Here is a 12235-nt window from a genome sequence, read left to right on the forward strand (position 1 = left end):
GTACTATAGGAGACTTTCATTAAGTCTCCTTAAGAGACGGAGGGCCTGCTCTCTTCCCATTCTACATTCAGCTGCCGGGAATGTGGATGTAATAGTTGGAGTTTTAACAACTATACTGAACTACAAAGACAAAGACTACACTTAGATTTCTCTGAATAGTGAATTAGGAAGAACCTAATTCCCAGGCAGATATATATCACCTCCATACCAGCTTAAGAATGCCCACCTCTGGACTTTTTTTATATGAGAGAGAAAATAAACTTCTATTTTGTTTATGTCATTATTTTGGGTGCCACTATTACTCAAGGCCAAATGTCAAATGTAATCCTGCTTCAAGCTGATCCTTGTGGTGGTGGTCTAAGAATCCAGATGGAGGCTGAAAATTGTTTTGTGGCTCTGTTTCTGCAAATAAAGGCCACATCAAGGCGAAAATGTGGGAAAAGAAGCGCATGTCTTCACAGCCTTTCCTCCTCTTGCAGAAGCCGCTCTACCACCACCACCCTCTCTCCCCGGTCCAGAAGTCCAGGGTTTCTTGCCTTCTTCACACAACCTGTTTTCAAAGGAACTGATAAAACTCGATTCGCTCTAAGGTACAAAGTGATCATTAGGAATCTTTATGTTCTCCTTCCTGGACATTTGTTATTATATTTAAGACAAAGCCTTACAATATAACGTTTGGAATAACCAACAGACCTGTGGGAGAAATATTTTTGGAAAAGGGAAGTCCACCCCTGCGGCAGGCTATAATTTAGTTTAAACTCCACTGCGAGAAAAAAGTTAATACGTTTCTCAAGATGTTTACCTTCAACTCTCAAGGAGCCTCAGGTGCTGAGAGGAAGGGAGGGGTGAATATTTGTCTGAAAAGACAATTAAATCGCACCCTCAATTCTATGAGGCTACATATTTCATAGGAGCCCTGGTGGCACAGCGGTTAAAGTGTTGCCTTAGGGATCATTATCACATACTCAGCTGTATGACATTCGATGCATAGTGTAACTCAGTAGGTTATTTGTTCAAGACCAAAATACCAGTCAATGGTTGTATATGGAACCTAAGCCACACTCTTCCAAACCCTGGCTCACAGTTCAAATAATCCTCATCTCCAGTCCTTCTTTTGCAAACCTACTGAGCAGGTTTGAATTGCCAACCTTTCGGTGAGCAATTGAGTGCTTAACTGTTGTGCCACCAGGGCTCTTAACAAATGCATAGAAACTACCAATTCAGTACAGGTGCACAGTATGTATAATAGATTCCATATGAAATATGATAGAATTTCTGTCTGAATTTAAAGTGCAAGAGAGACCAAACATCATCTCTTTTTAGAGTAAAAAGACTGTGTGTAATATGAAGGCATCTCCCCAAGGAATATGACCTCTGGCCCTGGCTGTGCATGCTCTCTGATTAAAATAAAAAATTTTCCCAGGAGCTCAAAGCAATATACAGATTACCTAATTAAAACCTCATTGCCTGCCTCTATTATTCCTTTATTCCTCAGTTGATTCAGAGAGATTAAAGGACTACGACAGGGTCGTTCAACCTCTAGAGGCTTTGCCTAGACCCTGGTTCCTTGAGGCTTTCAGATTGATTTTGATAAGAGTTTGGAGGAGGTGTCTGCATACTTGATTCAGCTGTGCAGAGTCTACTAAAGGTCTAAATTCAACTGGCAGGCTGAATCTAGGGGAAATTCCACTACACACATTCCTCACTGATAAAATTTTCACAACATCCTACTGACTTTTTCATCTGCCACAGTTGCTTTGACTAGTATTACTAGTATCAGGCCACCATCACCAGGCTCTTGTCTACTAAGCTATGACAGCCAATAAACTTATTTTCAAAAGTATTAGGGATTGATTTGTATTTCTAGGTAAAACAATGTTCCAGCAAAGGCAACCACAAGGGAAGTACCACGAAGTCTTCATTTTAAAACAGTTCAATGACACCCTGCTAACTCAGAACTGAAGCCGCTCCCGAAGTCTACTTTTCAAAGACTAGAAAGGCCTACAAAACAAATAACACACGTGAGGAACATGCTTCTTAGTTCAATCGAATATATAAGACGAAATGGGCAACACCTGCCTCAAAGCAGGAAGAGACAGGAAAACTGGATAAGTGGACACAGGGAACCTGAGGTGGAAAGAAGGAAAGTACTGTCACCTTGCAGGGATTGCAATGGATGTCACAAAACAACCTGTGCGTAAATTTTTGAATAAGAAACTAACGTGAACTGTAAATTTTCACCAGAGCGTGCACGCGTGCGCACACATACACGTTTAATGAAAGATGACACAGACTTTCTACTTATTTTTCTTGGTAGTCTCAGAGGCATGACGGTCATTTAACCTTTTACATTTTATACCCAGGGCACCTAAAAATTATTTATACCTTAGGTTATCAGATATTAACAAATCACACAAAGCATGGGTCAACAATTGGGCTTGATCATCTAAAAAAATCAACTTTATTGGGTATGTTGTATATGGGTGTGACCCTATCAAATAAGGCTTTTGCACCCTCAACCTACATAAAGGTAAATGTTTCTGGTGGAGGAACTTGTTAAGTGCTGTCAAGTTGATTTTCGACTTATAGCAACCCCATGTGACAGAGTAGAACTGCTCCACAGGGTTTCCTAGGCTGTAATATTTATGGGAGCAGATTATCAGGTCTTTCTCCCACAGAGCTGTTGGGTAGTTTTGAATTTCCAACTTTTCCGTTAGCACCTGAGCACTTAACTGTTGTGCCATGAGGGCTCCTAACAAACTCACAGAAACTATCATTCAATTTATAAGCACAGGTACAGCAAACACGCTATATAAAAATACAGAATTATCACACACATACAAAAAAAATGAAAAGTTCATTTTATAAAACTACCATTCCTTTTATAAAAGTTTAATATTATGGATTCCTTAATTAACAAGTGCCCATGAAGCATTAAAAATGATTTAATTCACAAAATTGCAATTGATACATATGGCCTTTTAAGAACAATTTATAAAGCAAGTAATATATTTTCAAAAGTTTCAGGTTTAATTTGCATGAAAAGAAAAATTCTAAGTAATCTTGTGCAATAAAAATGTAAACATCCATTAAAAAAAAAAAATCAAACCTGTTGCAGTCGAGTCGATTCTGACTCATAGCAACCCAACAGAACAGAGTGGAACTGCCCCATAGGGTTTCCAAGGAGCAGCTGGCGGATCTGACTGCCGACCTTTTGGTTACCAGCCAAGTTCCTAATGACCATGCTACCAGGGCTCTTAAATATCTATAAACCAAAACCAAAACCAAACCCAGTGCCGTCGAGTTGATTCCGACTCACAGTGACCCTATAGGACAGAGTAAAACTGCCCCATAGAGTTTCCAAGGAGCGCCTGGTGGATTCAAACTGCCAGCCCTTTGGTTAACAGCCATAGCACTTAACTACTATGCCACCACGGTTTCCCCTAAATATCTATAGTCAGGACAAATTAATATTGCCCACTTCTCATTGTTATTCTCTTTTAAAAAATAAAAACTCCTCCAAAAAACCTTGTATTTAATGATATGATCAAGTGTTAAAAAATTCACAGGGGCATATGGCTAAACTGCAACTTTGAAACCTTAATTGGTTTTAGAATTTTTTTTGTTTTATTTTTCAACATAGTTTTTAAGCATCTAATTTCTTACGATTACATACTGTACCCTAAATAAAATTTAAGTTCAAAGAAGCAAATTGTTGCCAAGAAGGAAAAATAGATACAAAAAAAAAAGTAATGCATTACATTTTAAGTCACTAGCCAAACAATTAATTGAACTGAAATGGGAAGAAAAATAAATTAAAGTACCAGAATAAAGCAATTCTAAATTGCTAAAGTCCCAGAAATAGTTAATCTAGGAATGACAACAATTTAAAACAAAATAGTCTGGAATTTAATACATGCACAGTTAACATAATGATCCAACCAGTTAAAAATGTGTCTTCTTGGGACACCTATATTTTTGAAAACAAGTCTCCCCAAATTGGGATGGGTTAGTAAAGAAATACAGCAATGTGCATCTATCTATTTGGTTCCACATTTCAACCAAAGAAGCGAGCATCAACACTCTGGTTTGGAATCAGGTCTAACATGAGCAGTGCTTCTACAAACCAGGGTTCTGAACAAGGATACCTGCAACAGAAGAAAGAGTATGTGCTTACCGTATAAAGCTCATTAAGAACCTTCATTAAATCCTCATGAAGTTGGAATGCAATTTCTTTACTCTGTAATTAAGAAGAAATTAAGAAAGAATATGTATTTAAAAATGTTTAACAGAAGGTTGTTTCTAAATTATTTAAACCTTAAAAAGTCCACCAATTGAAAATAGAAGAATGTAGGTAACACGGCAAAAGGCCAGCATGGCCGTGATGTAATTAACATCTTCAACTCAATGGCCCTTTCTAAATACTAAACGACGGGCACCGATGCTGAGTTTTTCGTTTGGGGCGCTGATGGCCACCACTACTGAACAGAAGCAAACAAGCGGACAGCCTGAAAGCCTGCCCCCCATCCAAACCAGACTCTATCAAGAAAAAGCAGGGCGAAGTATCGTGCTTGTTCAGAAGTTGAGTTGCAGAACTAAAGTCATTAAAGGTTAACTTGAGCATCCTACCTACCACCTAAGCACCATCACAAAGGAATTTTGCAGTCTGATTCTCAAAAAGCTAAGTTAGAGATCAAAAGGGAACTTAACTCCTTTCCGAAATAACTATTTGATTATAATTTTAAGAAATCACTTTGTAAGGAATGAGATGATAAGTCCACATAGGGTCCATACACCTTTCCTCTGTATTTGTTATTATTTAATGAAGGCAAAAACAAAACAGTTTTATTCTTCTACCCAGCTGGTAAATAACAGCATTTAAAGTACTCTTCCTGGGCTAATTCTAAGAGTTTGATAGAGGAATGTACGTATGTATATATATATATATATATATATATATATATATGCAAAATCTGTAACCTATTTTAAATAAAATACCTTCAGACTTTTTTTCTGTTTTGAGTTTATTATGTAGTCACCTACAGAGAATAGAAAAAATGTGCAGCATGGCTTAATCTACAATTTGAGACAATAAAAACAACTCCCACTGTCTCATTTATGTGTCTCCCACTGGACTGCTGATATCATAATCAGCTCTGCAACCCTAGTCTCCTGCATGGTGCTTGGACATAGGGCCAGGGCTAGGGTGAGGCGAATGAGGCACTAATGGTGCAGAATTTAAGGAGGCATTCACTCTCACCCTAGTCTTGGCCCTGCTTAGCACACAGTAAGCTTCCAATAAACCCTTGAGGAATGACCCCATAAACGAGCTGAAACTCTGGGGTAATCACCACATTTGCTGAAGGCTGCCTGCTTGCCATTGCTGAGAAGCCAGGAGGAAAAGGTTCACAGACCACACTGAAGAATATACTAGGGCCCAGGTGAAGCAGAGTCCACCTGCAAACACAAGCTCATTGGGTCAGGCCTCAAAAACGGCCAAATGTGATGAGGCCAAGATTCATGAAAGATAAAATAGTGTGCGTAGATGACATTGGAGTAGTACCTGAACTTGGCGAAATTCAAATTCATTAGCAGCACTTGTCACTAGGTTTTCTTGGAGTGCTGAAGACAGTGCTGCTGTTTATCAAGTTTTGATAGCTTCTAAAATTTCTAAATTGGAATTAGGGATTTTACGTTTTGCCATGTCTTTGATAAGCAGAGGTGTGGGTTAAAATTTACTCAAAAGTGAGAGGAAAGTCAAGTGAGCAAAGGAAGCCAATTGAAATTCATTTTATTTCCCCTACGTCCTGGTTATTCTGAACGGGTACATTACATGACTTTAGTTTGGTGTTATTTTAATATCAGATTTCATTCAAGGATCCAGGCCACCACTTCTGAACTCTCTAATGGGATCAAAGGCCACCAAGTAACTTTGCTTAGCTCTGCACGTTTCAGGTAGCAAGTCCAAAAAGAAAATACTTCTTAGCTAAGATTTTAGAACAGAATAAAACAAACAAAAAATTCCCTAGGTACAATCAGCCCAATGTAAGAATATTCAGTGTCAGGTTAAAGACTTAGGTTTGAGTTTACAAAGGCCCTCCGAGCTACCCTAGGCCAAATATCTTAGAGCAAGCAAGAAGATTCTTTGTTTCATATTTTACAAGGTTTCAGATAATAAGGTAGGCAGAATCAGCTCTTTTTTCTAAATACTATTCTGTACCCCAAAAGAAGAGGTCTTTAAACCCGAACACCCTTGCTGTGGCACAGTTGGTACACTGGCCTACTAGGTTAATGAACCAAAATCTCCTATTAGAAAATACCTGAATTGTCAAAGGCCCATCAAAATTCAATAGACTAAACACGCCTCTGGATTCTATTTCATTAAAAATCTGAAAACAGTGAGAGTAGACCCTAGACCTTGGAACAGGAACTGCTAAGTCAGAAAAATGATAGATTTTAGGGAAAGCAATCAATGTTTTCTTTGTGTAAAAGAAAAAAATAACTTTATGAAATGTCTGAAATAAAGCCTATTCCAAGTTATCTGAGATTTGCTGATTAAAATTATTGCTTCAAGTATACAGTTGGAAAGCAAAGAGGCCCCCTCTATGAGGCACCAACTCATAGAGACCCTATGTACAAAAGAACAAAAACCGCCCGATCCTGCACCATCCTCACAATCATTTTTATGCTTGAGCCCAGTGCTGAAGCCACTGTGTCAATACATCTCGTTCACGGTTTTTCTCTTTTTCCTTGACCCTCTTTGTTGTTGTTAGGTGCCGTTGAGTTGGTTCTGACTTTACCAAGCATGATGTTCTTCTCCAGGGACTGATCCTTCTCGATAACATGTTCAAAGTATGTGAGATGAAGTCTTGCCATCCTTGCTTCTAATGAGCATTCTGGCTGTACTTCTTCCAAGGCAGATTAAAAATTTCAGCCAAGAAAACCATATGGAGCAGTTCTACTCCGTAACACATGGGATTGCCACGAGTCAGAATCGACTCAACGGCACAAAACACCAACGTATTAAGTTCAAATGATGGTAAAACTTCTAGCATATTTTGATAACATTCTGAGATTTTGACTCAAGGAGAAGGAAAATGGTTAGGACTTCAATTAAAAAAAAAAACATTTAATAAATGTCTTCAGTGTGTAACTCAAGAGGGGAATTTCAAGTCTATTTCCAATTGTTTACTACCTTTTATTACTCTGATGTTTCATATAACTCAAACATGAGTCTAAAATTGATATTCCCAAAGTTTTTCCTCTTCTTCCATTATAAAATGAATTAAGCACATTTTTGAAAACAGAAGACAAAGCCATCACTATGATTTGATGTATTTCCATCAAATTTCTTTTTGCTTTTTTTAATTACCATAAAATCTTCCATATATTTTTCAGTCATTTATTATCAATTCATACTCACTACCCAGTGAATGTAGTATAGTATACTAACCATTCCTCTCTGTTGTTTCCAACTTTTCCACTATTTGTTACCAGTGATTCCATCATTTATTTACATACTTATTCCTTCATTTCCACTAATGCATTTTAAACACTCTGAACGATGTTATCACAAACACTGAGCTGAAGGCATATCTCTCATTTAGTGTTATTTCCCAATACCAATTCCCAGACATGAAATTACTAAGTGTCTGCATTTTTAAGACACTTCACACATGTTGGAAGATAATCTTCTAAAAGGGTTATAATGAATTTATGCTGCTTCCAGGACAACAGCAGCACCTGAACCAGAAATCCGGGCTTCACCCAAGACTTGCTTCTTCTCCTTGAAGAAGTCACCAACGCTATCTATTTTGGCTGACCCAATTTTTCTGTACTGTCATTACAATTTTTCCCTCTAAAATAAAGATGTAATTATATCCTTCTAATTAAAATCCTTTAAAGGCTTGCTATATTTTTCAGGATACAGTTCAAATTTCTCAACTTACCTGTAACTTTCCCCACCTAACTAGTCTACTTCACCCTCAACAAATCTCAAACCATGTTCTCTGGACTGGTCATGAACTGCTAACTTGGGGGCCCTGTTTTCACATCTCTGTGCTGTTCCCATCCCTGGACTCTCCTTCCTTTTCTTTGCCTGTTACAATCCTATACATCCTTAGCTCCCTCTGTGAACCCTTCTCCCCTACTCTGACTCACTCAGCAAATAAGAAAATTAGGCCCTCCCTTCTCTGTGATTTGGTAACACACTCCTTTATCACAAACCCTAGGCTGTATAATTTTGTGGTTAAAAGTTCAAACTCCACAAAATCAAACTGCCTATGTTCAAATTTTGCTTTTACTTACTACAGTCTATGGACAAGGCACAGTGGTTGAAGAGCTCAGTTGTTAACCAAAAGGCCAGCAGTTTGAATCTACCAGCCGTTCCTTGGAAATCTTCCGGGGCAGTTCTACTCTGTCCTATCAGGTTGCTATGAGTCAGAATGAACTCGATGGCAATGGGTAATGGGTTCAGTTTTCTCAATGGCAAATAGAGACGTCAACAGTCTCTGTGTCACAGTGTTTTATTTGGATGATTCTTACTAAACACTTAACACAAAAACTGGCACAGTGTTATGCTGATGCTACCCCATTACTACCCTTATCATGTTTCTCTCTCTCCTTGTTGACAGAGTTTTTCTGACAGCAGAGGCTGCATCCTAACCATCTTTGTGTTCTCAGGGTCTAGTTTGGTAACTGGGAGCCCTGGTGATGCAGTGGTTAAGAGCTCAGCTGCTAACCAAAAGGTTGGCAGTACAAAGCTACCAGCCGCTCCTCAGAAACCCTATGGGACAGTTCTTCTCTGTTCTATAGGGTCACTATGAGTCGGAATTGACTCGATGGCAACGGGTTAGTTTGGTACCTGAGTCCTGGGTGTCACTCAAGGTTAAGTGCTTGGCTACTAACAGAAATGTTGGTAGTTCAAAGCCACCCAGAGGCACTTGGGAAGAAAGCCCCGGCAATCTGTGTCTGAAAGTTCATAGCCATGAAAACGCTATGAAGCATAGCTCTACTCCCGAAATACATGGGTTGCCATGGGTGGCAACTGATTAACTGGTTAAGTTTGGTACCTGGTACGCCATAGGTGCTGGATATATGTTTGTTGACTGAATGGGATCCAGAGCTGAGTAAGACCTGGCTCCAGCCCTGCAGAGTTTACAATCTCATGGAGGAGTCAGCCATGCCAAAACAGCTATCCTATAAAGAACACTATAGAAAGTGCTATACTAGGTGGGCCCTGGCCAGGACACCTATTTCCGGAGGGCTGCAGGCCTGCTTCCAGGAGCCTCCCAAAAAGTTAAAACAAAGAACATAATTAATACATCGCATGTGAGCAATCAACCAAGTGATCTATGTGGTTGGATTAAATGAACAATTAAGAGGGCCTCTGGTGTCTCACAGAGGTATTTTTTTTTTTTAATTAACTTTTATTGAGCTTCAAGTGAACGTTTACAAATCAAGTCAGACTGTCACATATAAGTTTATATACATCTTACTCCGTACTCCCACTTGCTCTCCCCCTAATGAGTCAGCCCTTCCAGTCTCTCCTTTCGTGACAATTTTGCCAGCTTCCAACTCTCTCTATCCTCCCATTCCCCCTCCAGACAGGAGATGCCAACACAGTCTCAAGTGTCCACCTGATATAATTAGCTCACTCTTCATCAGCATCTCTCTCCTACCCACTGTCCAGTCCCTTTCATGTCTGATGAGTTGTCTTTCACAGAGGTATTTTTAAAGTAAATCTATTGTGATGACCAGTCAAGGAAGCCTGACCTTATGCTGAGTCAGAGTACGAGTAAGTGAGAAAGAAGAAAACCAGATTAAATATTTAATGAGAAGGTTTCAGATGATTTTAGTGCTTTACGCTTCGTGAGTTTTAGATGTAAATTCTGGCTAAAAGGGTCAGGCCATGCTTCTACACTGTGTGTGTTTTAAGTTCCAAAGCTTGTGTTCATCTGTCTTTATAACAATAATTAAAAAAAAAAGTTGCTGTCAAGTCAGCTCTGACTTATGGTGGCCCCATGTCTGTCAGAGTAGGACTGTGCTCTGCAGGGTTTTCAAAGGCTGATTTTTTCAGAAGTAGATGGCCAGCCCTTTCTTCCGAAGCGCCTCTGGGTAGATTCAAACTGCCAGCCTCTGAGTTGGCAGCCAAACACATTAACTGCTTGCATTACCCAGGATTCTGCTTTTACAATAAAAAAAAATACTCCCTTAATTCACATAAACTCTGAAGACAAAGGCAGCATCATCCTCCAAGACGTCTGGTGGAAAAAGCTGGGTTGAGCTTAATGGTCTGAACCAAGCTTCTGGATAATATTTACAGTGTAGTTTTTATACATTTTCCTTCTATCTGTCAAGGGGTATGGTTTCATACATATTAAAATCACAACTAAATATCAGGGCATGAAATTAGTCTCACTGTCTACTTTATTCACTAGAGGAAAAAATTACCAGTATTCTTTTAGACAAAACTCCACTCCACTAGAAAAAGTGGGAAATTCATAAAGAGTCACAGATATAGGGGAACCAGAGCTTCATTTTGAAACAAGTCAGAACTTAATCTTAAAGAGAAATATCCACAGTGTCTCATAAAATATTTACTAATGTGACTGCTAGGCAAATGTGGCATTCTGCACCCAGGTGAAAAAGTTCTGATGTTGTCACGGTCAGCCTGCGACCAGACAATTTGAAAGATGCAAAGTCACCTACACCAATGTCACTTATAGCCTCCCAGATTTTGAACATTCGAACAGACAGATAAAGTAATGCAAGACTGAGATTTAAAATCCTACAGGGAATAAAGTAGATGCGACAACTGTCTTCATTTTCATCTTTCATTTCTTTAACCCTTCAAGAAACACAATTTTTCATACTAGGGTTATTTCTCTACTCAAAATGGTGATAAATTGGAAATACCTTTTCAGTGTCACTAAATGAATAATGACAGGTATAAACTCTCAGTGGCTGATGTAAACAAACCTACCCAATTAAAACCAGGATGAGTTATAAACCTCTAGTTCAGACCACATTACATCAGAAATATATTTCCAAATCTTTACTCAATGTTTTACACTTTGCAGAAATGGAATAACTCAGCTTTATTAACACTTTCTTAGTATAATAATAATATATTTTCCTTAGAACATTTAGCTGAATCTAGTAACTTATCAGTAAGGCCACTTGGCTTTCTCTCCTGTGACAAACATGACTGTGCAGAGGTCTAAGTTACACTGTGGCCGAAAGCCCATGCCCGTATCTGCAGCACAGTGGGCTGAGGTTACGAGGATAGCCAGTGGTGAATGAACTAGACCACATTATGTAGGAAACCCATGACCTTAGTCTGAATAGCACTGTGGTAAGAGAAATCCAGGGACTATTTACAAAAATAAATCCATAAGGAGATTTGCTCATTTATAAGTCATCCGCTGAATCAGCAAGCAAAAGGCAGAGATTCTTTGAGATACTGATATAAGTTCATTCATTTATTTACTCACTCATGTATTCGTTCGCTCTTCAGTCAATTTTTACTGAAAGCCTCTATGTGCCAAAGATAGAGAAAAGTGACTTTACAGTTTAGTGAGTGAGACAAACAGGTAAGGAAAACAATTTCAATCCAGTCTGATTTGTGCTTTTGCAAATAATTTAAGCCAAGCAAAATCTCTATTTTGATATAACCCCTGAACCAAATCCAAAATTTTTGGTGAAGTGATCAAGGAGTTAATGTAAATCATAAACTTCCTTTAAAGATCTATATTTAGCCTGATAGCACCATGTCAGAACTACAATTGATTAAATGGTCTACAGAACTAACAACAAATTTAAGTAAAGGCAGCCTTATGGTTGTTAGGTGCCACTGAGTTGACTTCGAATCATATCAACCCTATGTGACTTCCCCATACGGTTTTCTAGGCTGTAGTATTTTGGGAGCAGACTGCAGGTTTTTCTCCCTTGAAGCAGTTGGGTGGGTTCCAAATGCCATCTTTTGGTTAGCAGCTGAGCACTTAACCACTGTACCACAGGGCTCCTAGGAATAGAAAAAGAAATTCCCCTGGAGTAAGTGTCCTTTTCATTAAGAACCTGGCTCCTTGCATACAACTGGAGAAATTTAGAAAACACCTGTGGCTAGTCAGCAACTGCTCATGGAATGACAGCCTACATGAAGAGGAAAAGAATTGAAACCTTTAAGATGGGTCTAAGGTCAGACTATTTGTCTTTGATCCTCATCTGCAAAATG

The 12235-nt window shown here is 38.8% G+C and overlaps 1 protein-coding gene across 2 annotated transcripts in view; it reads right to left on the bottom strand.

Annotated features, from left to right (window-relative positions):
* Nucleotides 1-12235, bottom strand: part of SRGAP1 (SLIT-ROBO Rho GTPase activating protein 1) — a 334899-nt gene that overhangs the window by 128553 nt on the left and 194111 nt on the right. For both annotated transcript variants that reach the window (XM_010598491.3, XM_003405175.4), the window contains exon 4: nt 4178-4240. In XM_010598491.3, coding sequence (XP_010596793.1) covers nt 4178-4240 — 63 coding nt within the window. The remainder of the gene's footprint in view (nt 1-4177; nt 4241-12235) is intronic.

The sequence above is a fragment of the Loxodonta africana genome, chromosome 4 (genome assembly GCF_030014295.1).
Source record: "Loxodonta africana isolate mLoxAfr1 chromosome 4, mLoxAfr1.hap2, whole genome shotgun sequence".
NCBI classification, from domain to species: domain Eukaryota; kingdom Metazoa; phylum Chordata; class Mammalia; order Proboscidea; family Elephantidae; genus Loxodonta; species Loxodonta africana.